The sequence below is a fragment of the Apus apus genome, chromosome Z (assembly GCF_020740795.1).
Source record: "Apus apus isolate bApuApu2 chromosome Z, bApuApu2.pri.cur, whole genome shotgun sequence".
Classification (NCBI taxonomy): Eukaryota; Metazoa; Chordata; class Aves; order Apodiformes; family Apodidae; genus Apus; species Apus apus.
Window position 1 is genome coordinate 39,342,942 of NC_067312.1, and position 27,080 is coordinate 39,370,021.

The window sequence follows — 27,080 nt, forward strand, 5'->3', positions numbered from 1 at the left end:
CATTTCCACACTGTGGAATCATGTTGTTAGTGATGTTTTCCTATTGACATCACTGGGAGCAAAATCAAGTTATTTATTCTTAAATTGCAATAATTTGTTCCTTAGAAGGTATGTAATTACCACTGGATCCTGCAGAAAGCTCTCCATTTCAAAGTCCTTGCAACAATAACTGTTGGGCTCTAAAAGGCCACTGAACTACTACTCTTTGTATCAAAGGATGGATGTGTTTTGGTGACACTTGCAAACTTGTTCAGCTTTGTCATCTCTAGCTCTAAAATTATTAATTCTCCACTCACTTTTTGTGGTGTTGAGTGACACACTGCCATGAACAGACTTTGTAATTCCACAGGGGTGGAGTAGGGGAGCCTGTACTTGGGAATGTGGAGTTTCCAGTACTAGCTATAGCAAATCTTCATTGTACCCTTGGCTTATTTTGTTGTCATATTATTGATTTAAAGCAATGGGGTAGAACATATTTTTTATTCACAGATCAAGTTTATTGACTCTTCATATGTCCTAAATGTACTTTTTTTTTTTGGTCATAAAGGGACATCTTTTGAGTATTTGAACTTCACCTACCAAAACTGTATCCATTTGGATTTACTCAGTTATGCATTTTCACCCTAAATTAGATCTCTGAATCCTTTATACAGTTTTGATAAGACTAATCTCACTATGCTTTACATTTGTTCTTTTTTTTCAATGAAAATATTTCCTATGTCAAGTCTTCTGAAATAAATTTTTATGAAGTTATGTCTTCTTGGAGAAGAGAATAGGGAGATCTTTGTGCTTAGCTAAGTTTTTTCATAAAATATGACAAAAGAACAACATACTAATTGTTTCACACTAGGTAACAAATCTTGTTGGACTTGCATGCTATCTTGGATGCTAAATTAAAACCATTATCAGATGCTGGCCCTTGTTGCCTGTGTTACTGAAAAATGAAACGCATTTTCCTCTCATGTCTCTTTTTGTTCCAGCAGCAGGACACAGCCAGGGCATTAGTTTCCTTCCAATTAATTGCCGGATTTCTGCAAGCTGGTTTGTTTATTTTCCAGTGCTTAATCAATGTCCCTTGCCTGCAGCCTCAAAGTATCAATAATCAAGTCTTTGCACTTTCTTCTGGATTATATAAGCAACACCAGATGAGAAGAGCTGGTAGAGCAAGCAGGGTTTCACTTCTCTCATGACATGTTGGGGTGTGCTGCAAACACTGAGTGAGGTGTAAGGTACTTCTCATGCTTAGCACTCTGCATCTCTGGAAGTAGATGTGAGTTAAAATGTATGCATTTGAAGTTTGCCTGCTTTTGGAGGAGAAGAAAGAGTAGGACACACAGTGGGGTATCTCCATCAAGAAGTGTAAGGAAGGACTAATGGGGAAGCTTGTAAAAGGAGGTTTGTAGGGAGCTGGACTGAGAAAAGGAGAGAAGGATAAAAGATGCCCCTGGATACCTTTAGGTAATGTTATTTTTCTTTCCTAATTGTTTAACCCTGAAAATACAGCTGAAAATACCAATCAAACAAAAGAAAAACTGTGACAGCAGCCAAGTCTGGTGACTTAAAACCAAACTATGCCTCTGCAGCAAATTAATTTACCTGATTCCATCTAAGTGAATATTCTTAGGTTTAAACTACACATAAACTACGGCAGTGTAGACACAAAACTCAAGACTGTCACTTAGACACAAATTTAAGTTCAATTTCTTGAAGAAAGGTAGTTATAGTGGAGGCGGAGGTGGGTTTTTGTGAGAAGCAGCTGTTGTAATTTCCATACAGTGACACAAAGCTCAGTATTATGAAATAAAAAAATAATTTGAGCAGCAGAAATAAAATTGTGACGTGATATGAAGAAGCAGTCAAGATGTCTTCACAAAACAGAGGGCTTGACTTTTCAGTCAGTTACACTAGTACACAGCCATATAAGCATGTAAGCCAGGACCCCATCACTGGCACAGGGAATAAGAGAACCATCCGCCCAGGGCTGCTTGATACAAATTTATCAGTGTAGCCCAAATTACTTTTAACTATTTTAATTAAACTAGATTTTAAATGGCTTGCTTTTCTTTGGCTTAAACAGTCAGCAACTAATTTACCAAGAATGCAAGTACGCAATTAAGACTAAATTAGAATGTCTGCAAGCTTCTCCCATTTAAAATAAATTTATCTAAAATTTTTAATTTAAACTTAATTAAAATTTTAATTTAAATAAATTTCTTTAAAATGGCACTACCCTGGCAAGGTCTATTTATTGCCATGTAAATGATCTTCTGTGGGAAAAATAATAGATTATGAAAACTTCTACATAAATAATTGGATAACATTGGCAATAAGATTGTGATATTTGAACAAATATTTTTGAAAATCTTCCCTGTCCAAGGGCAAATGAGTTGCAGAAACAAACAATAAAAGAGAAACCTAAAGCTGATAGAACAATCTGGGGCCACAGGCTGTCAATGCTACATCTATATTCACTTGATTGCGCCGTCCAGTAGAGAATATTGCTTGGACAGAAATCTATACAGGACATGATATCCTCAGCTGTCCCCCAGGGCCCTCCTAGGTTTCCAGAAATCTGCTATTTCAGCTATATTTTCTTTTCAATAAAACAGTTTCCTTGGCTCTTTTTATAAGAGGGAAAGGTCCTTGCTTTTAGACTGCGGAGTCTTGTCAGAATATGTGACATTATGATACCACAATATTAAGTACCCAGAACAAAAAGTGAGCAAAAAAAGGAAATGTCAGTTAGGTATCACAGGTACCAAAAGGAGGTATGTAATATTTCATGCAACATATCTCCTTGCTTAGCTACTGTGAAGATGCAGGACACTTTGGTAACACTTTCTAACCTGAATAATTTTAACAGTTTACACTATGTTTTTTCCATGACTGTTTATCAAACATGGCAGACAGTGGATTATACATTTTGCAAGCACGAATCATACTATTTACAGACCCTAATATTCTTATTTTAAATAGGCATTCCAGTGATTGCTCTTTAAGAAATGTCTTGTTTTAGAGGTGAGAGAAGGAAGGACTGAAAAGCTATATTGTAAAACTGCAGCTCATTCCAACCTCCTGATGTTGCATACCTTATCAAACGAAGAATGATCAAGAGTTGTGTCAGAAAATTACCAAAAAGCTCCTTTATTTTATACAAGTAAGGGTTTTTCAGAGGAGGAGGTGAGGACTAGGATGACTGCCCATCTCCACTTGATACTTGACTGGAGAACTGTATCCTTTATACTAGTGACTCAGTCATAAGTATCTAGGACTTCATCATATATCCAAGATCACTCTAGTCATTTACATATGACTTCAGTGGACAAGTGAGAGACACAAATTTCTCAGCAACAAAGAGAAATGCTACAAGAATTTAATGTTGAGCATCTTCACAGTGATGATGTGAGAACAAAGGTCCAAAGTCCCTCATATCAAGCCCTAGGAAGGTGAAGAGGTGATAATGGTTGTTTAGGGAAAACAGTACAAGAAACAAAACAACCATACAGTTATCTGTGGTGTTCAGTCCCTAGAGAGTTGCTGAACTGGAGGTCATACCTGTACCACTGTATTTATGGTCGCTGTGAAGTTTCTTTTACATTAATTTGCCTAATCCCTTTTAAAATGCATGTATACTATTGGCTTCCACATCATCCTGCAGCAAAGGATTTTAGTGTCTAGTAATTCTCAAAGAAGTCCTCCCTTCTGTTTGTTTTAAAACATGTAAATATTGAAGTGCAACACTCAGTGGCTTGATTTTGCTTCTTCATAGCTGCAACTAAAATTAGTTATGGTAGTTGAGGAAAAGCAAACAGATGAACTCAAGGAAAGAGAGTGAGGGGAAAAAAAAAAAAAAACACATCAGAGAGGAAGAAAAGTAGACTGAAAGAAAAAATCCAAGAAATGCTGCCACAACTACTCCAGTAGAAGCATGGTGGACGGTTACGATGCCAGCAGCCTTTCAGAGGATTTGGTTTTGAACTCTGTGCAAGATATTCAAGCACTACAATACTAGGTAACACTGCAAAAACTTATATGAATGGATAAACAATATGAAATATTTGCTTCTGAAAGCCCAAGCTTCAGAACAGTGAACGAAATCTAGCAGAAATTAACAGAACTGATGTAAGTGGATCCAACTGCACTCAAATCTTTATTTTAAGCTAGGCATTTGGACTTTGTTGTGAAGTTGCATAAAAGAAATACCTTTCCTGGTGGCATGTACTGAACTGAGTAAGTAAGGGTTAAGACTTTTTAGCAGACAACAGAAGGCCATGATGTGCTGCTTGTCTTAGCTAAGGGGAGTAGGAGTCTCTTATCTATGGTGTAAAAGTTCCCCTTGGCTAAGCAGAATCCAGTTGCAACCAGACTTGTTGTTGCCAGCTCAGCCAAATTGCCTTAAGTCAAAAGTTCACTGCGAGGAAGACCTTGAGCCTTCATCCTGAAGACCCCGGCCCACAACCACCAGACGACAGTGTGCATGTGGAATTATGCGGAGACTTATGTAAATTATTTTGGGGAGACAATTAGCATAAGCAACGCCTATTTTGGGACTAGAATTAATATGTATCATGACCTCATGAATATGCACGTAACCGAGCTAAAAATAGAGCTTTACTGACGCAGGGTGGGCAAGTTTGGAGAAGCAATCCGCCTTGCACCTGGTGCCACAATGAACATACCCACTTTATAACCTTTATGAGTTTGTGAGGTTTGTTTTCCACAAATCAATACACATAAAACCACACACACAATATGAAAATGTAGAGTCTTGCTCAGAGTTCCATGTGAGCATCTTCAGGTTACATATGCCATATGTGAATTTTTATTTCAGTTAGCTCTGATACTCTCCTTCAATGTATTGGCCTGGAAGATGATTTCAGTATATTCAATCAGATCAAAAGAATCTACATGTTTCAGACTCAGATATTTATACTGGCTTAAAGAGGCTTTTACAACAAAGCATGAAGAGTCTGATTTTTTAAATAAATGTTAGGAAACTATTTATTTATTCTGACATTTTTTCCCTGAGCGCTACAGAGTACTATATACTATATATGTATAGAATCATAGGTACTTACACTAACTAAAAGAGAGAGCACCTCAAGTACAAATCAATAAATCAGAATTTTAAACTTCCTTCTGTCTCACTAGCATAATATAGCACACGTATTTGCAGTATGTACCTATATACACACATGTATATATATGTATAAATATTTATGACTTGCTTAGCTGGATCATCCACACCTAACTTTTTCAATGTAATAGTTTCAAAGTGTCACATTAAAGTCTGTTGGCCAGCTTCACGTTTCCTGCTCACAGAACTCAAGCCAGAAATCTGTGTCAGACTGTGGTTAGCTAATTCAGAAAGAACTCCCAAAAACCATTACACAAACCAAGGGATGAAAATCTTAACCTTTTTATTGTCCCTACGTGAACAAATACATTACCAAAATGAAAGCATGTAAGATGGATTTTATATTGTTTTCAAAGCCTTGGGAGTAGTATTCACAGCAGAAGATAAGGACATGGGTATTACAGGTATTTTAGAATAATAGTTTTCTGGCTGCAAAAATGTTACGACCTTCAGGACTCCCTGGCCAAAGTAATATAATGACTGCCTCACTTGGCTTTTCTGGCCATTAAGGAACTGCCAGGAGACTGTTTACTGTTTCCACAGGCCCTGACCCAATCTTTAAGCAACACCCAGTAACCAAGAACTTGATGAGCTAAACTACAATTTCTTATCATCCAAGTCTAGACATGACAGATCTCAGGAAACAATATGATATGCACATCAGCCACCACATCTGTATTAGAGGAAAGGTGGTAGCCCTATCTTATTTTGATACCACCTCCCTCCACTAAAAGACTGTTTTTCACTTGCTTATGACATTGCCAAGACACAATGATTTCAGCTCAGACTTTCCACGCTGGGTCCTTGCTTCAGGCTTGTTTTGCAAGATTAAAGCCAAAACAGTTCCATCATTTCCGAGAACAAGGCTAGGAAAAAAAGGATTTATTTTGCCCCCATTTCAAAAATTCTTTGAAAAGTTTGGGCACTCCTAGGCTCTGCAATAGGAGCATGAAATATGTCAGGGTTTGGTCTTTGTGTCAGAACAGTGCTTTCTATCAAGTCATTAGTTTTTTTAAAAAATAAAACTTGTAAGAACTGGGAGAAGAGGGTAAACAAACTAGAACATACAGGATGAGAGGGAAAAACACTGGACTGTTCAGAGCTGATGAGCCAGGAGTAAGATGGGGAATGCAAGTGGGTTGCTGCCAATGAGGCAGGACAGAAAAGCAAAAGACGCATCAGCAAGGAAACAAGAAACACAAAGACAAGTTGGGGGAGAAAGGACAAGAGAGATCAGACTTCAGTAAACTTTTTTCCCTCAGTTTTCTCTACACGATCTCTCCCTCCAGAGCCAGAAGTGTAATCCCTGACCTGCTGGTTCCCACCACTTCTTGTTTTCAGGCATAACATGCTCTGACACATCTCCACCACTGGCCTACATTGAAGATGGCCATTGAAATGAGGATTCCTTGTCAGCTGTTTCACTAGATCCTACTCAGACACATCTTCACAGATAACTAAACTACGTGTTTATACAGTGCCACATAGTGCTCCTTCATTTCCTTCTGTTGGCCCGGAAAAGAGGAAGCAAACAAAATAAAGCATAAAAGGACTTTTTAAAGTATTACAGTTTGAGAGCTGGGCATGAGATTACAAGGAAAATTCAGAATTGGGTATCCTTCTTGAAATGAGGGGCCCAAAACTGGACACAGAACTCGAGGTGAGGCCTCACCAGTGCTGTGTACAAGGGGAGAATTGCATCCCTACTCCTGCTGGCCACGCTATTCCTGATACAAGCCAGGATGTCATTGGTTGTCAACCAGTACTTCCAATCTGGCATTATGTGATTCTGTGATTCTATAACTCACTGAAGTTTTCTGAAAATTGCCAGAGGCAAACAAACCCTCCTGCTGCAGAGCTTGGAGCTTCTTCCTTGCTGCAGACCTTCAGGCACAGAAGCAGCAAGGATATTCCCTTGACTTCTTCATTCTCCCCTGTGCTGCTGTCCCCATCTGGTATAGCCTACAGACAGACTGGAAACTACAGACATGAAAGCTGCAATACTAAAAAAGCTTTCCATTCCAGGAAAGTGTCTTCACAAGTGTTTTAGATATACTAATTTCTAGGAAAACATAAAAATAGTTCTGTATAAATTCATCTTAGAAAAGATTTTCCATGTAAATGTCAGACACTAAAAAAACTGCCACCTCCAAGGCTATAAACCATTTTTAACAGTCATGCTCAGCTGTCATCACTACTCATACAGCGTATTATGCTACACAAGCTACTGAGCCTTTTTAGAATAAAGAAATACATAAACAGGAGATTACAAAAATAAATTACAGAGTTGCTTTTTTAACCAATACCTTTTCATTATTTTAAAAAAAGGAGCAAAATACTTTTGTGCAAATCTTTTGCAATGATCCTATGAGAGACTTTGCTATTATAGACTTGCTGGGCAGTAATTTTATTTTTTTTTTTCCAAGGAAAGCTAAAACTCAGTAACTACTGCAATTTCAAAAATTACTTTGTAGGGGGGAAAGTGCTTAAAATGTCTGTCTGTAGTTTAGAAATATCTAAGTTACAAGACAAGCTTTCATTCATATGTTCATAGTACTATCACGCACTGAAAAAAAACCTGGATTTATGTCAGTGCCATCAGGCAATAATCCATCTGGTCCTCCTTAGATGTCTCATAGACAATGAAAACCCATTACACTACAGAAATCAGGATAACAGCAGAAGTAGCATAAATTTGTGTAAAAGTCAGTCTTCATAAAAAGAGTGGAGGTGAGGAAAAACAGCAGCTTGACTTAATCAGGAAGTGATGTGAAATATTGTTATTTTTATTAATTTGCTGAGATAACAAAGTGGCCTCTTCAACCAGGCATTGCAAACATTTCAAGCCCATTCATCTAAATTACGCTGACTTTTGGTTTCATATTTTAAAGCAGTAGTTGAGTTTTGACCAGAATTTACCAGTATTGACTTTTTAGATTAATTAAACTCTGTAATTGAGTTCAGTAATGTGAATCACATAGGAAACAAACAAACCAAAAAATACTGAATGTGAAGCCTGCTGAGAAACCAAGACATAACCAGCTCTCGATGGAGTTCCTCAAGTGAAATCTGCACACATACTGCGACTTGATTGAGGACACTAAAGCAACACTGCCCTGTTCCTGGTACAAAGCCCCTTCATCAGGACTTCCATGGGAACCATGCTGTGAAGAAATACTCTACTCCCCACTCTACTGCCTGGGGAACTTTATTTCACTTTGCAGGTGTAGCTCAGTTTGGATTAATCCCTGGGTAACAAAGAACCCCTGGGGTGGAGAAGGCAAATAAAATATCCATCCAGAATTGTGGATATTTGACTCTTACCTTGCAAGGCATAGGCTTTTTGAAGGAGATTTCAGCTTGAGTCCAAACTCCCCTTGGAGAGTCCAAGACAGACCAGATTTTTTCTTGAACTACGTGATTCTCCTCAAAGATATAAACAGCAAGTGTACCACTCATTTTGAAAAATCCATATAAGGCATAATAAAAACGCAGACAAAACTGCAAATTTCCTGGCAGGGTTGGGCCATACAGACGTCCAATGTACCCAGGCTGTGATGTAAACTTTGTGTTTGCCAACAAGAAATAACCTGTGAGACAGAGCAACTAATAAGTATTTCTAATACGCAATTAGCACAGCTGATTGGCTACTAAAGCAGCTTCTGTTATTGCATCAGCCATTGGTTATAAAAACAGTTTTTACTGCCAGGAAACAGATTATCACACTCTGTTCAAAAGGAAATAAGAATTTTTCTAAAAGTATACCAGCTACTTCAAGCTACACTGGCACATAGCTAAGTTACCAGAAATAACCACTTTTCAAATTGGCACTGAAAAATTCTCTGGTCTTCTGGCCTCACTGGAAACCTGGCTGTTTCAAAGGTACTGCTCTGAGACCAAAGAGTGAAGGATGAAGCACAGGGTCTATTATTCCCTACAGTAAGGATAAAAAGGAGAGACTTAAGCACATCTGATTAAAAACCATGAATACTCAACACAAAGATCTGTGTAAGTATGAGAACTTATGAGCCAGGAAATGTACACAACATGTCCTGGTTTTCCCTCAGATATTCCAGCTATCCTAAGCCTGGAAGAGCTAAGAGCCCAGCATTCCTCAGTATTAAAAGCAATGCATTAAGCTACTAATATATTTGCTTGCACATATTTTTGTGGAATCATCCCTTCAGTAACTACAGATCAGTCCAGTGAAGATCCTCTGATTTACAGCCCTGCATGACTATCCCATAGGTGACCTTCCCCCTTTACATATGAGGAGGAACAGCCAGAGTCTCAGCTAGGAAGAGCAGTGTAAACTGATTTTTAATGGCAGGGAGTTGCAGTGAGGCAATCTAACCAGTGTGCTGATGACATCATTTAACAGGCTGAACAATGCAACAGGTTAACTTTTATATCCCGTCTGACTCTTTTTGTGAAAAGGAGCTTTGATTTACCAAACCCAGTAGTGTGGTCTCCTGCTCTATACACGTTACGCTTCACTTTCACTCTGCTCCATCCTGGGCCATCTTTGTGTTCCTGGTAAAAATTACACAGATCTTCCTCAAAATTGCAGCCTGCCTCGGCAGGATTGAAAGGAGTCCCTGAAAGACAGATGCATATGTTCTGTTAGGAAGAGCACAGTATAATAAACACAGGTATCTGAAGTATAAGGATGCTCAAACATACTCTGCTTCCTCTTTCTTTGCATTACAGAAGATGTGCGTGTGCACAGATGTTACACATATAGAGTGCAAAGTCACAATTATTTCAAACTATCAATTTTCTATCACAAGTGGGTGTTATTTTCTTCTATTATTGCTGAAGCTGGGATGAAACCTCCTTCACAGTCCCTATAAAATACAAATAAGCTACAGATACTTAGAGGAGATTCCTACTTCAGGATATATGGCACAAAGAAATCCACACTATCTGTTTTCATCCTCCTCCTTCACTCAAAAGATATTTGGACAAAATGAGTGTAAATGCACATGTGTGTGCATTTCAGTAATTTCAGTTTCCAAGGAGATAGATTTCTACATCAATATATAATATTATTTTAAAGAGCACCTTTAAAGAATACCTTTATGTAGTCATATATCATGTGTATGGATATGCATACTGTTAAATATCTAAGTTAATTAGCTTTTGGTTCATGCACCATCTCATGGCTGTTGACCTCCAGAGTTACACCTCACTCGTTTTAGCACTGCAGTAAAAAAACCTGCACCACTTTTAGTGAAGTTGATTAAAAGCTAAGCTAAGCTCCCCAAGCCTGCTGATGGCTCCCTCTTGACTTGCAGTGTGGAATTCATGGGACAGGATTTCCTTTAGTCTGAAAAAATCTCCCTGGTGAATGGGTGCTTTTAAGTAAAACGTTTCTACTTTTCTAAAAGCCTCATCAATCACTTGTACCAGATGCTGGGGGAAGGAGGGGCACAACCCAGAGACATCATGAAATTTTTGGCCAGATCAGGATCCCTTTCAGCATCACTATTGCAGCCCATGTGACCCTTCTGCATGGAGCCTAAGAGGGTCTTCCCAGCCAGGGCAGGGACACAGACAATCAGCTTCAGGAGAAGAAAAACACTGGCATTGGGAGATGCTTGTTTGTGCTTTTTTCAGCCTCAGGTAAGTCAGATCTAAGCAATGACCATGTGTCATCCTCTGAATACAGAGAAAAAGAAGGCAGCCCTGGCCTCCCCTCACTGCTTTCCTAAAGAAAACAGAGTTGGAGAGCTACCAGATCCATGCAGCATTGAAGAGTCACTCTTTGGTCAGCAAATTTAATATTCCACTTGGCTAACATTGAGACCGTTGTTGATCAAAACTTGCAGGGAAAAAAACCCTAATGCTGTTACATATACTGCTGTGGCTAACTACAAGGAGAATGAAGATCTTCTGCTTTTTAACTTCTCTAGTCAAAACAACAGAAGATGGAAAGAAGAGTTAAGTCTGAAGGATTAATCCGCCTTGTTAGAGTTCAACAAAATATAAAGCAAATTATTTATATTCATTTCTGAAACAGAAAAATCCCCTCAAAATTTCAAAATTGGAGTTAGTAAGCAAAGCTCTAGCCAAACTTATAAAATTTACTCATCAGAGTAGGTCTGAACTTGGGCTGTGATAGTGTGACTAAATTGGGGTTAGGCCAGAAAATACTATCAAATTTATCCCATACCTCAACAGATACAAGCCATCTGAATATTTAAAACACAGATGAGCACACAACTCCAATCCATGGCATACCACAAACATAACTCAGGATTTTTGTTGCAAAACAAAGAAAAACTAGAACAGGCATTTGAGGAATTAATGAAACAACTAGATTTTACTTGGCCAAGAGTCATGGATTAATAACATATCTATAATCTGCCTCCTATTGATACTTAAGCAGTGCAGGTAAAGCTAGCAGAGACTTCAAGTAGATTAAAAAGGAAAACAAAAATATCTTTTTCCTTGACCACTTCAAAACATTAGCAAAAAATTCAAACTTGTGACCAAAAGAATGGATAGGCTTAGTGGAAAACCATGAATCAACTTTTTACTATTGCTTAGTGCTACAGTAAAACCCAAGCAACCAGTATACTGCTACTTAAAGAGGCTGGATTTACAAATTACAGTGTTCTTTATCCCAAGTGCCTCTACAGCAGAGGTCATGTGGATTCAGTTGACTTCTGCTGCTGTGAAACCCTAATAGATTTATCTCTGAGATAAATAAAACCTGCTGGAAGAGTGAAGACAGAAAGCCAAGGCTCCTATTGCAGCTCTGAAGAGCACCTCAGGGTCCCATGGAAGATGTTTCCTACATTGGCAATAATGAAAATGCCCAGGACATTTTCTTCCTCATTCCATCACACCTGAGGAAATCCCCCTCTTTTCTGTGACAGGCCTGCAAGTGGTAATTTGTTCAAAATCTGGAGTGATGCAAATACAGCATTCAGTCCAGAGCTCCAGTTGCAGATCCCTGAGGCAAGGTCTTTGGAGATAAAGCATTAAGGACTGGCTTCTGGATCAAATTAATACCATTAGTGTTTATCTGCTGTTTTGTTGCCAGGAGGAATAGAAGCCCAGTGGTTCTGTTCAGCTGAGAAGGCAGCATGATCTGCACATCACTACTAAATATTGCACGTACTGACAGAGTTCAGAAGGGCAAAGAAAAGAGGGAGAGCAAGGAAGGTAAACAGCAATAAGAACTCATACCTGTCTGATTGCTGCAGTAAACTGGAGAGAAAGAAATGTCATCAAGGGCAACATAACCTCCCTTGGCACTATTGAAAGCAACTTCAAATATTACCTGGAAATTATAATAAATTATTATTAATTTGCCATATACATAACAATCATTTTGGTACACACGTTCATATTACACAATTCTGAACAGATGTCCCAGACAGACTCCAGGGCACCCAATACAGAATTTCAGGTGTTGGGACAAATTAAATTGTATCACTAGGGATATAAATTAGAACCTGAACATAGCACCAGGTCTTTGCCCACTCAAGGTCAAGGAAAAATCAGGGGGAACATCGTTTTTCTGTTGCTTTATGAACCTTCAGTTTTAAGTATTCAGTAAGCTACAGTAATGATACTCTACAAAGTCAGTGTTCAGGGTCATCAGTCTGTATTGACTACAAATCTAAAGCTCCCTAGTTACTAATGTTATTAAGAATCCATCTGGGTCAAGAGCTGAAGACAAACTGCCTGGATTACTCTGTTGTTGCAATGTTAATTTTTGCTGTTGTCTCTAAACATCCTCGGACACTGAAACCCATGCCTTGGCATCAGCTGGCAAGGAAGACTTCCTTAAAACAATTTAGTTAAGAACCAGGAAAGTTATCGCTGTTTTGTTTACCACAAAATCAAACAAAGTTTGTACTTAGCCATTCCTGAGGGACATAACTTCCTCAGGTAGTTGGAGGACAGTCCATAACTCTTGAGGCAGTGTCTTAAGAGAAATTTTAAGTATCAAAGCTCTGACTTACAGGAAGACTTTGAGAAAGGCCTGAATCATAAGGCAACCCCAGGGACAAAACAAGGATGTAAGGACAAAAGCTTCCAGAGCGAGATCCTGTTCAGTGAAAGCAATGCCTGTGATGTCTTGCCTAGGGATGACATGCCAAACTAGGAGAGCTGTGAAAGAATCCTGAGCATTCTCCTTTAGTCAGATGAAACATAGGGGAGGACCTCCTCAAAACAAGTGAAGACATTATATGCAAGGTTTAATCTTATTTCTATAAAGTGATTTATAAAATAATGTCTGTGTTGGATTACATTAAAATTCCTGGAGGAGAATAAAGACCCATCTAGCCTAGTGTTATCTTTCCAACAGAGGCTACCTACAGAAAGAACTGAATACAACAACAAGTTTGCAGCTCTTCTTCCCTCACATTGCATTTGTGATGGATTCTTTCTTTCCTGTTAATTTGTCTATTGAGTTTTTTAACCAATCAAAACAGTGGCATCCATAGTACACTGTGGAACTGAGTTTGACAGTTACATGATGTAGCAAAAAATCCTCTTTGGTTTATTTTAAAACTGTTACCTGATAATAAAGAATTTGGAACAGCTATGGAAATTCAGAGAAAAAGGGGACAGTTGATCTTTCCTGTGTGATTTTTATGGACCTCTACTATATTATATTTCAGTCATTTTTCTGCAGGCTCGAAACCGTTATTTCAGTAACATAACTTCTCCATATTTTTTATTATCCCCACCTCCCTCGTGTAGCTCTAGGATATTATTTTTTAACTGAGAAGGTTGGAGTTGTATACTCTTGCTGAACCACATCATCCAGTGGTACAACATCCTCTGTTTTGCTGTTTGTTGCAATACAGATAGTTTCCTGCATTGGTTTTATAACTGCCACTAAGCACTGAGAGGATCTTTTCACAAAACTAACTGCAGTAATGCCAAGCTCTGTGATCATTAATTAAGTTCCATCTCTAGCACTAGGACTGTTTTTGCCTTTCTATATTGCTTTATATTTATTGAATAGGTAATTTGCTTACCATTCATTATTGTGAGACCTTATCAGATCTAATCTCCTTTCCCATGCCATCTGCAGTCTGAGAATTCAAACGGATGAGTTGGTCACTGATTTTGCAGACTATGAAAGGACTGCATAAAATCTGACAAAAACTGGCTACACCCCTAATAATGTGTGAAAATCTGTAGACTTACAGTCAGCTAACAAATAACTAACATGGAGCTACAGCAAGTAGAATTTAACAAAATTTATCCGTAATCCTAGTATTAGAAGTATATCTATAGGGAGAGACTATATATATATACATATTAAAATTACATACATATGTAGAAAATACATATATTTGTATACTTTTAAGTAAATGTGTGTATGTATATATACCATATATACACACACTTTTTAATACATATATATATGTGTGTGTTGGGTACGTATATATATAACCTATATATATATATAACCTATATATATATAAAGTATATATATGTATAACCTGTGTATATATATATATATAACCTATATATATAAAGTATATATATATATAACCTGTGTGTGTGTGTATATATATATATATATATATATATATAAAGTATATACATATAAAGTGTTTATTTCAATCTTCTAAGCTTTGGATTTTTTTATTTTTTTTTTTTTTCAGTAAACACAAGGGAATAAAAATTTCAATTTATTTCTTATACTCTTTAATTATAGTACAGAGCTGGCAGTCACATCTAAGGACTACTGTACTATTAGGATTCAAATCTGGACTTAATCTCATGAAATCACAGAAAGACTGAGTTGCAGAATTGTATAAGATAGAAAATAAAGATTTTTTTTTTTTCCTTCTGTAGTGCAAGACATGCATTATGGTATGATACCTGGTATCTTCAAGAACGGATGAACAAGTCACAGAAGCATGGGACTAAGAGAACACTGACATTATTTAGTAGGAACCAAAAGATTGCACATTAGTAGGACTCTATAATCAGCCAAGGTATTCTGTTCTAGCACTTCACCAGCCTTTGCTGAAAATCCAGCACCATTATAGAAACTGATTTTCTTTGACCCTTACACCATGGACAAAGGAAAGAACAGATTGCCACCATCTTTATAACTATCTTTCAGCTACTGGAGGGTCACTGCCATGTTCCCAGCTTGGCCTGGGTCAGCACTGGTATCTGATGCAACATGGAAGTCAGAGCTGGACTGTACAGGAATGGTTGCTTTACCTCCATGGGGTACGGTGCATCGAAGTCAACTTCCGCTAGCGCCCAGTCTGCACTCAGTGCACTGTCTGTTTTCCAGATCTCTTCATAAAAGCCACTTGTGTCTCTCAGGTAAACAGTAAAAACAATGCTACTCTCTTGCTTAAGTTGATAGTAAAAAGATAAGCAGCCAGACATAGGGGCCGTGGTCTTTGGCGAGATTAGCTGGGCCACTTCCTGAAAATGTTTGACGTAAACAGAGTCCACATACATGTAGTGACCTAAAAGTAGAAAAGAAACTTGGTATAAGGATGCTCTTTAAAGGGCACCTCCTAGAAGAAGTATCAGGAGACGGGCAGGGACTAGACGTGTTACCTCAAGGACGTGGACAGTGAGGGTTGATTCCTAGGATATGTTAGTAACTCTAAGAGAGCTTTTTTCTCCCTCCTTTTCTTCTAGGTACAAACCAAAGCTGCTTGAACTAAGATACAACGAGCAAAATAGTCAGCCACAGCTCTTCACAGGATCATAGAAATGTTCTGGTTAAAAAAGACCTTCAAGATCATCAGATCCAACCATTACCCTAATTGTACTGATTCCAGTGCTAAACCATATTGCTAAGCATCACATCTACTCATCTTTGAAGCAACTCCAGTGGTGGTGATTGAACCACCTCCCTGGGCAGCCTGTTCCAGTGTTTAATTAGCCATTCAGCAAAGAAGTTTCTTCCAACTAAAACCTAAACCTAATCTACACCTACCATGGCACAACTTGAGACCATTTCCTCTTGTTCTGTTTGTTACTAGGGAGAAGAGACCATGCTCCACCTTGTTACAACCTCCTTTCGGGTAACTGTAGAGAACAATATGGTCTCCCCCTTAGCCTCCTTTTCTCCAGACTAAACAACATTGTTGAAGGCTTTACTGAGGTCCAGGTAAATGACATCCACAGCTTGTCCCTCATCCACTAAATGGGTCATGGTTCTTAAGTCTTTATTAGAGATGTTACTATTAAAGAAAGTACTAACCTTTCTGAATTTTGGGAGCCATTCATAAGCAAAAAAATGTGTTACAACTGAGTTAATTCCCAAGTAAATGAACAAGACTGTAAGCCATGTGTTTTCTCATGTTTTACTCAGCCATTCATTTAATATATTAGATTAATGGAATACCAGTCTTATGAGGAAAGGCTGAGAGACCTGGGGCTCTTTAGTCTGGAGAAGAGAAGACCAAGAGGGGATCTTATTAATGTATATAAATATGTTAAGGGTGGGTGTCAAGAAGGAGAGGCCAATCTCTTTTCAGTTGTGTCGTGTGACAGGATGAGGGGCAATGGATGCAAGCTTGAGCACAGAAAGTTCCATCTCAACATGAGGAAGAACTTCTTTACTGTAATGATTACAGAGCACTGGAACAGGGTCCAGTTCCCTGAAGTAGTGGAGTCTCCTGTTCTGCAGACTTTCAAGACCTGTCTGCATGCGTTTCTGTGTGACCTGTCCTAGGTGGTCCTGCTCTGGCAGGGAGGTTGGACTCTATGATCTTCAGAGGTCCCTTCCAGCCCCTAACATTCTGTGATTCTGTGAACTGGCAAATAACCTTTATTTTGCACATTTCATGGCTTGTATAATTCTGTTCATTCTAAATAAGATTTGGTTTCTAAATGTTTTATCTTTACTGAATAGACTGGGTGTTTGGTTTTTTTTGTAAAATCCTTGAAAAAGACTTCTGGAAGTTGCTAATAAACAGAAAAAATGCATTACAGATGAGCAGACTCTCAACAGCCAACGTGACCTGCAGGAGTTTCAGATAGTACATTCTCTGACTTGATTTGGGACAACCATCTTGATTTTAAAAGGACACATCCATGCTCACAGACATGCTTTGCATCTGTAGTTTTTCTTCTTCCGCACTCCCAGAAACACAGCACCAAACAGTATCAGCTGAAGATGGGAAAAATGGTTCTTCTCAAGTAGAAAACTTAAGAGAATAATGAAGTGTCAAACTGACTGGGTACTTCAGCGTGAACACTGCCAACTGTGCCATTGGGTTTGTATCAACATCACCACATGTGTTAGGTAATAGTGTTCTCAACCCTGGAGATGTCACTTCTCACTTCACTCCAGTGGAAGGAGGGGAAAAGGCTTGCTTGGCTGTGGGTGTCCTCCAGCCTGCCTACTGCTAGAAGAGTGGTGACACTTCAGCAGTACTTGCCTGGGAAGTTCTGGGCTTTGTTTTTGCTCTGCAGTTTTGCCACATTTCATAGCTTAATTATGGCTGATGCACCTTCATAGCACAATTAAGGCACAAAACCAAGGTTTTTTTGTAACTTTTGGCTTCTTGGGATCTTGTCAGTGGGTGGTCAGCAGTGTGGATTTGGTGTGAAAAAGAAATAAAAAGATCCCTTTCAGCTGGCAGCATTTCCTATCACATACAGTACTTTATTTAATGGATAGAGCCACTGTCTGCTGTTGAAGACGTGGTGAGTTAAACTTCCATCAAATTTTTACCAGCATTTAGATGCTATGGGGTGATACAGGGCCAGACTGACACTCTGCACTCAACTCACACAATTGTGAAATGAATAAAAAGGCACAGCAGTGTGAGTTAAGGAAAGAGGATCAACCCTGCTTTTCACGATGTGATGCCATGCACCGTCACAAGCGTCACGTTGTCTGAGACACACGATGTGCTTCAGCAGCCAGATCTCCCGACCGTCACCTGCCATGGTACTTCAAGAAACACTGCATCCAAGGCAAAGATACCCCCCAACCCTTCTCTATGGCTATATAAAATTTTCTCCTCTCAAAAAGATGGCTGGGACAAGTATTTCATGCAGGGAAAGGGCCAAACATCCTTTAAGTCTTTACAGCATTCTGCCTCCAACAGGCTGTATTAACAGCACCACATTTGACTGAAAGAAAAAAATCCTCCTAAACTGTGCAATTTAACCTGAGATTCTCCAAATAATTTTCAGTTCCTCTTCAGTTCCTTGGCTTTCCCACTCAAATTTCACAATAGCCACTGGAAAGAAAACCCCTGTATAGGTCAGCAGTACAAGATTTTAAAATTCATTGTGGCCCATCCTTTTAGAATCCACAGAAAGATTAATTTTGCCCATCTCCCTCCAAAATTTTATCCTTATTTTGAGTAATTTTAAAGCCTAACAAGGGCATAACAACATTATTATAAAGCTCACAGCAAACTTTGTGTGAACTTCTGCAAATTACGCATATCTTCTAACCCCTTTTTCACAAAAGTAATTCTTACCCCACCCAATGCCCAGAGAAAAGAAAGAATTCACATAATAATTTGCAGTATAAGAGGTGTACACAGATTACAGACTCAAGTTTTTCACTATACTCCTGTTTTACATTTGTTGCTTACCCAGTTCACTGTTAAGTGTGTGGTCTCTGGGCAGGATAGACTGAGAATTGCGGATGTTCCCTCCACCAACAAACCAGTTGACATTGGGGTTCCAGCGGTTCACAAAGCCACAAAGATGATTTTCTTCAAAGTCACATTCTGCAATTGCAGACATCACCAGCTCAGTGAACACATTTTCATTACAGAAACTGTAATAGAGGCAATTGCTAAGTACTGTCCTTGTTTTACATGTAGCAGTGCAGATAACATCTATATATATGTAACTGGACATAGAACATAACAACTTACAATAAATGGAAGCAAACTTACCCACCATTTTTCATAATTTTTTTAGAAAATTGTCATTTCCATCTCATTCAGTCCAATCTATCTTTTCATTATTTGGCAAAAAAAGACTGCCATAATTTAGAACCAAACAAAGTAGATTTAAAAGATAAGATTTCATAGTATTAAATAGTCAGATCAGAACTTCAGTTTGTAAATAACAAACGTATAGAAGCAAAGCAGGTCTAGTATTGTATAAAAATAATGAGATGGCTTTGTTTCCTTCACAGAACCAAAGAATTCTTGCAATTCAGTTAGCATCCAACAGAGCTTCCCAGAAATGCAAAGGTCTACTAACCTCCTAGCCACTGAAATTTTTGAACTTTGTTAGTGATTTTTGGCAAATGTCAAGAGGAAATAGCAGTAAGTGTAAATAACAACAGAGTTTTGACTGCAGCCTGCAAGATGCAAAGTCAGGAAGCATGAACAGGCGGACAGCAGAAAAAAGGTCACAGCTGTTATGTCTAATACTTGTAGCAGTCTAGTTTTGTGAAAATAAAACACTTGTTCCTGCTTCAACAATAAATAGCTTTAGAATGAATTATTGTATGTTAAATGTCTACATATGGCAGATATGGGTCAATAAAAACACACATTAGGGCGTGCAGCCTTGGCTTAAAAATACCTGTATCGAGTATCACAGCCTACTTTTCCATAAGGAAAAGAGTCACTGTCTTTTTTTCTAAACCCAGAACTTTAATTCAATTTTAAAACCGCCAACAAGTAGAGAATATGGGAGCTGAGCAGACAGTACTTACCAATACAATATCCAGGAGTTATTTTTATTTCAAAAACTGCTATACTAGCAGATTTATCTTGTCCCAGTTCACCTTCCAGTAGAATCTGCACAATATAAATGAAACTGCAAATGTTAGGGTTTCAGTATTTCCTTTATCACCCTGGACATTTAAAAAGGACAACAAATTAAATATAGGTGGGGTGCTCATCACCCTTAGAGTCAGGAGAGCTGTTTTTGCTGGAAAAGCTTGGCAGATTGCATTAAAGGTGGAATTGATGCCCTTCCTCCAGGACAGCATGCATATTGAAGGACAGTGAGACAGTCAGAAAATCCCACACTTCGTGTAAGGGTCTGGAGCTTCAGATTCCTTCACTGGGGCTATACAGGACACTACTGTGAGCAATGTGATGTCATGGATTTTGGGAGGAATTACCCTCCTCTCAGATCTGACTCTGCCCAGAAGGGCAAGGAGGACAGGAAGGAGTGAGCACAGATGCCAACTCAGAACTTGGGAGGTCCCATGCCTGCTACAGGATGCCAGCAGCCCTGCAAGGCTGACAGGAGGTGAGGCATCCTCGTGGCACAGCTCAGCTGGCTGTACTCTCCCGGAGTTTGCTGGGAAAAGCACAAACTGCCTGACTTAAGTCAGCTCTCCTCACTGATTTTAGGGACAGAGGGGTCAACTGACTCAGACACTGCAAGCCCAAGACATGAAAGCCAAGAATAGGGCCCAGGGGGGAAATGTCTGAAAAGCAGTCCACACACACCAACACATGCACCAGAAAGCCTGTGCCACCTTCTGAAGTCGGGCTTACCTTGTACTTCTTTGTGCTGTTAGTTAAATCTAAGCTAGCTATGAGCCAGCTATCTGAAGGCTCCTTGGCTGACCACAGCAAACGATCAAAGCTCTCTCCTTCCTGCCTCAGGTACAGGTTGAGCCTGGTGGGATCAGGTGAAGCCTCTGAAGTCGTTGCTATCTGATAAATCAGTCTGATGCAGCTCCACTCCTCTGAGTACAGTTCGGGACTGGACAGAATGGCTTTCTCACCCTCATAAGATGTATCCACAGAAATGTAATGTCCTGGGAAGACACACACATCAAAACAATAAATGCCAGAGTCTTTGCTTTTGCAAGCCGGTACGAAAGTACATATTTATAAAGAAATTGGTTGTTCTAGGGCTAGGTCTGGAGATTGAGACTGCCACTCATTCATTAAGCAAGTCATTTAACCTTTTGATATCCCACTGGACCCACATCAGTGTCACTCCATGTGACTCACAGCATTTTTAATCACAATTTTTAGACTTCATTTTTATAATTTAGATTTTAAAACAATACATAAAAAACACATTGCAGCCAAAAACTTCTTCAGTATTTCTGGTTTCAAAGAAGAAAACTAGAAAGACATCCTTAAGTAGTAAAACTAATGTACAAATTGCTGAATTAAAGAAAGTGCTACAAGTAAAGCTACACTTAAACTTTTCAGCAGTTTCAGTGGGATTATTTCAAAATTACTCTCTGTAGAGCCTAAAATATAACTTTCTCTATAAAAACAAAATAAAGGATATGATTACAAGCTACAAATGCATAAGAAGACAAAAAAAACCCAAAAAAACCCAACCAAAAATGCCCAAGAAGCAACACGTGGAAAAAGGAGGCAAAAGTAAATAAATCACAGCAAAACAGAGGCTTAGACTTGGAGACTTTATGAATACATCTAAACCAAGATGAGGAGAATAAAATGGGATATAGAAATCCTAGAAACCTGGAATGCAATGCCACAAACAAGTGAAACAGAGAGGGCAAGAATTTTTTTTTTTAAAAAAACAACAACAAAACAAGCTAGAATGTCCAAATCTGTAACCAAGAGTCCTGAGATGTCAAGTCAGTTGTGACTCATCCAGCTGTCCCTGCAGCATGAGTTCTGTCTTTTCTAGACTACCCAGAGCATGTATCTCTTCTTTAATATCATTTCACTTGACCACAGAGTTTGTCTCAGTTTCCACATACAATGTAAACACTTGCTTAACTTGGACACCTCAGCAGTCAGACTGATGTTAAATACATTGCTTGCCTTCAAGGCACACCCTCCAAATCCTTCCTGAGCTCTCCAACCCTACCAAGCACCCTGGGGTTCCTTCCTAGGAACTCCCCTATTGCCTTTTCAAAGGTATTCTCTCTAATGTGAAAAAAAAAATCCGCATGGACAATCACTGCCTTCCCCAGAGCAAACTGATCTGGTCTACAAGATTCCCAAAGTCCTCTCCCATACACCCCTGGGAAGATGTCAAGAGTGGGCAGCAGCTCTGACAACACCTGACTCCTTGGGCAATACATGTTGCACCATCATCCCTGCATTTCCCCCCTCACCTGCAGACATTGTGCACAGCAACCCATTTGTACTGTACATTTTTGTTTAACAGATGTAAGATACATGATTGCTACCTAGTTAGGGGGTAGATGCAGCCCTAAGCGGTAAAAGGGACTGTGCAAATGCAGAAAAGCAGTATTTTGTTTTCCTTTTATGGAATGGAATTTATTTTGCCTCTTACCATAATTTCTCTTTATATCTACAGTGTCTGGTTTTAGTCTCTTCAAGGAATATACAAAATAATTGCTTAAGTACAAGTAACTTGTTACTGCAGCATGTGAAAGAAAAATAAACACAGGAATAAATATTTTAAAATAGGCACCTAATATGCATGCCAAAAACCTAATCTGCCACTAGGAAAAATGTGAGTGCATAAAACATCCATCTGCATACAGATATCTAGTTAGCTCACATGAGTTAGCATGCAAAGCATTTATTTGCCAGCATGTGCTAGTCCAGGGTATGCATGTTTCTTCACATGTGTGGAGGGTAGAAGCAAAATACCAAGGCTCTATCAGAAGTTTAATGCTTCTCATACATTTCTTTTTAATTGATCTAAGTGGCAATACCCAGTTAAGACAAAGAATCTGTGGTTTTAGGCTAGTCTGAATTTGGATCATCTTGTTTACAAGGAAACCTACAATTCAGAATCCATGCCTGGCAATTTCAGTTTAGATTTCAGCCCTGATTTTGTCTGCACCTCATGAGAAAGCCCACAGGAAACAGAGCCTTCTTATAATACACATTATTATTTTTTTTTTCCCAGAAATAAATTAGCCTTAACATAGAAATACGCATTTACATGTATACTTTAAACAACCAGCTATAAGGTTTAAACGGCTGCCTGGTTTTAGGATTTAATTATAAGTAGACTAAGGTCCTTCTACAAAAATAGTGATTTAAAAGAGAAAAAAAACCTCTTAAGAGTTTCCAGTTGGGATTATTTTGTTACTGTAAACTTGACTCTGCATTCTCTGTGTGCGATGCACTTGGGCTTACTTGGTCTGATTCCCCACTGACATGAAAGCAAAGATCACAAACTCTGTTTTTAATCAGGTTTTGTGGGATTTTTTTATTGCTTTTTAAAACACGATGTTAATTTGACCTATTCATTAAGGCTCCATAAATGGAGTGCTCTCACTCCCAACTTGCTAATCAGTTGAGCATTTTGTGGAAGTGTAAACTGTGTGATTGGCTCCTCTGAAATCAATGAAGGCAGTGATAGAGTTTTATGTAAAAGTTTAAATACTTTTTAAATCAGGATCAGGGAGCCTGGCACATTGCAGTACGAAGCAGAGAAAATGCTAATGTTAAACTTCTTCCAAATGAATGCTGGCATTGACTAAATGGCCTTTATACTAAACTGTATTTCAGTAATAGCAACATGTCCCATTTCTGCAGAAAGGAAGGTCTCACAATGCAGAGCTCAGAGACAGACTGAGCAATTGTGAGAGCAAATAAATGCAAAGAGAGGGTTCCTTGGAATGAAGAAGCAGACAAGTTTCCACACTTGTTTGTGGGAGTAACAGAAAGATATTTAGCAGTCTATGGGGAATTTGATGAATGCACAATGCTGTAGTCTGAAATATCTCATTAAAAATTTAACATGCAGCTTCATTTTGCCGCATGTCATGTGACTTTTCCCCTCAAAGTTCTCCTCCTCCAAATGATCATAGCACTTAATTTATAGCAGTCATTCAGGAGTTATCAAGAGAGGCCTACTTTTCAAAATCACAGACAGCAAAAGCAAGGTAGTCACAAAATGCTAGGAAAAGCCTGATGACACAGAGACGCAAGCTTACAATTTCTGGCAATGACTTGTTCTGGGGATAGATGCAGACCTAAGCAGTATGAGGGGCTGTGCAAATACAGGAAACCTGCACTTTATTTCAATTTTTAGGGAACGACAGGGGGTTTTGGCACTATGGTGAAGACACCACAGAAGCATTTTCACAGATGACGAAAGCCAGGGACCGATAACTACCTTTGACTGGTATCAGGTAGCAGTTCCCTGGTGAAGGCAGACACCTACAGCCAGGAGAAGAGATGAGAGAAAGGGGACATTTAGATGTATTTTCCTCACCACTCATTCACTACTCAAGATGGCAAGTAATTCACTTTTCACACCCATTCCTATAATGTTTTTTTAACCTACTGTGTAACTTCACTGTCTTCTCCTTGACAGCTGAATCAAACTGCACAGCACCAAGGATGTGCTCCTTCTGCATTCCTCCATGTCTGAAGCAAAATCCTGAGCCCTCAGTGCATTAGGACCCAGTTTTTCAAAGCTGTTCCTCCTCAATGCAACTATGCATTGTAGCAGTAAGACTCACCAGACAAGACCTTTACAATCATTCTGTGTATATGACTCCCATCTTGCTGTTCTCAATTACAGCTGGTGTTACATTAACTCTGTAAGTCATTCACCCAAGTTTTCCAAATCTTTATTTTATTAACTTACTTATTTGCTTACCAAATAGGCATCAGAACATTAGTCAACAGTACCCTATCAATGGCTTAGGGGAAGGAAGGGTTGAGACCAACAATACTTTTTCCTGAAAACAGTGCAGAAACTACACTGAATGCTTTCTCTGTAAATTACACAAATAAGACAAAATCCTAGACACTGGCTAATAAATGAAACAAAATTCCACTGACAAAATGAAAAAAAAACACAAAACCAAAACAAAAAAAACCCACCCCAACTGGGATAACTAAAATTGCCTGTTAGTTTTTCAGTTATACATTTCCTCTGTAAAAATCTGGAAGGGTAACCACAGACATGTTAAACCTCTGTGAGGTTTATATCTGACACAGGTGTTCACTTAGTTCAGCAACAGTGCAGCTTTACAAGAAAAACCACATACAAGCAGAGTGTTCCAAAAGAAACAGTACTAAGGAAATATTAAATACAGTAAGTTTGGGAAATTATGTTTGATTAGGCATTCTTTTATACAGCAAATTTGCAGGAAATGCCTTAAAATTGCCGGTCATATCTGGATTTTCCCTGTACTTGCCATACAGAAACAGGAAAGAATTATTACCAGGGTTTCTTAGGACAAAAATTGATCTAGTGATACCTTCTCTGGAATCTCAGTGTCTGTGGCTTTAGGGTTTGTTTGTTTGTTTTTTAAATATTCCACTGAGGAAAGGAGAGGGTGGGGGAAAGGCAGCAAAGCAGTTAATATTTTAGGACCTATTAAGCCTTCTTACAGCTCCAGGAAAAGTTAAGTGCTAAGGTTTAATGCTGGGCCAGCAATTAAGCTAACAACAAATGCTATTAACCTCTCTCCCATCCCAGAAAGAAAAAGGAAAGAGAATAAGGGAGAGAGACTTACAGGTTGGAAATTAAACTGAACAGCTTTAATGATACAGTAATGATGAAAAAGAAAATAATTAAATATATACAAATCCAATATCACTCCCCCCCTGTAACATTCAGGTCACAAGCAAGACTGCAGGGCAGCCCTGGGAAAGTCCCAGGAGTCCTGTACTCAGTACATGGGAACTGGATTCAGTAATGTATGGATCAGGACCAAAGGCAGAAAAACAGAGTCCTCTGAGGATAAAGGCTGTAGATGAAGAGAGCTCAGTCCTTGTGATCCCTCAGATTTATACCGAGTAGGACGTGTACAGGATGAAGTACTTCGTTTGGTCAGTTTTGGGTCACCTGTCTGGTCTGCTCCTCCCCTCCTTTTCCTCCCTTTCATTTCCTGCACATAAGAAGTTTAGCAGAACCAAGCCATGGCCTTTGTTCTGTATACTGTTCTCAAGCTATAACTATAAACATTGGCTGTTACCATTTCTAGAAGTAGACATTGACTGAGAAACATGCTGCTAATTTTGGCAAGCACAGTTACTTAGAAGAGAATTAACTGAAAAGTAAAATTGCTAAAAAGAAAATTGGTTCTGTCCTGGCTCAAACCAGGATGTTTTGTTAAAAAAATGATGATGCAGCCAGAGAGACATCATTTTGCAAATGGAAGTTTGCACATGGAATCCATCCATTGATACATAAGAGGCTTAGAGAAGGTTCCAGGTTTGAGTTAAGAGCTCAGAGCTTCTACCAGCTACTTCATATGAGATTTTAAGTGAATCTAAGTGTGGCACTGGATAGAAAAGATTTAAACTTGACATTTTACTTCTCATTCAATTTCCTTTCATTAGAAAGCAAACTTTTCAACTGAACTGGACACTTTTTGATGTGAATTTATCTTGTAAAACAGAATTGTGTGGATTGATGCTGAATTTGTCCTATCTATGAGAAGTTAATTTCTGAAGAAAATTATTCCTCTGATCAGAAACAGTCACCATGCACTTTGTTAAGTCTTTTTGGAGTGAAGTGGAAGAGTTGGAGGGTGAGGTGGGTTTTTTTTTCAAATATTTTTAGGCAGCATCGTAGGTAAGCAAAAAAATTGCATGAGTAAGTGACTTTCCAATTGGAGGGAAAGGTCTGCTGCCTCTGGGCAGCCTTAGCCACAATGTCACCAAACCTGGAGAGCATCAAGAACCACCAATAACTCTTGGGTGAGCAAAGTCTCTTGGTACCAGCAGCGGATCCCAGACACCTCTTGCCATTGCTGCTGGACACGAGATCTGTCCACATCCCTCCCTAGCCTGATCTGGCAGATGGGTAAGCATGGCAACAACAGTGAGATTCAGAGTTTAACCACTTGCAGCAGCAGTTTCTCTCTCTGACTGACACATGCATGATGCACATGGGGCTGAACAGCAAAGCCTAGCCCATGTTAATGATGGCAGAGGCTCAGTCCCGAAATACCTGGGGTTGTGCCATGATCAAAGCTACTTGACCCCTGCGAAATCTGCCCCTTTGCTACACTGCTTCTTCAGAGAGAACAATGGGGTGTCCAGGCAACTTCCACAAAGCTGTGCAGTATTTACTGAAAACAAAAGCATCTTGTAGAACATCACAGCCT

At 38.9% G+C, this 27,080-nt stretch overlaps 1 protein-coding gene across 2 annotated transcripts in view; it reads right to left on the minus strand.

Annotated features, from left to right (window-relative positions):
• MAMDC2 (MAM domain containing 2) overlaps positions 1–27,080 on the minus strand; it is a 65,953-nt gene that overhangs the window by 10,089 nt on the left and 28,784 nt on the right. For both annotated transcript variants that reach the window (XM_051643136.1, XM_051643135.1), the window contains exons 3-9: positions 20,587–20,852; positions 19,791–19,875; positions 18,709–18,846; positions 15,350–15,606; positions 12,335–12,428; positions 9,589–9,735; positions 8,462–8,727 (exon numbers count right to left, since the gene is read on the minus strand). In XM_051643136.1, the coding sequence (XP_051499096.1) occupies positions 8,462–8,727; positions 9,589–9,735; positions 12,335–12,428; positions 15,350–15,606; positions 18,709–18,846; positions 19,791–19,875; positions 20,587–20,852 (1,253 nt within the window). The remainder of the gene's footprint in view (positions 1–8,461; positions 8,728–9,588; positions 9,736–12,334; positions 12,429–15,349; positions 15,607–18,708; positions 18,847–19,790; positions 19,876–20,586; positions 20,853–27,080) is intronic.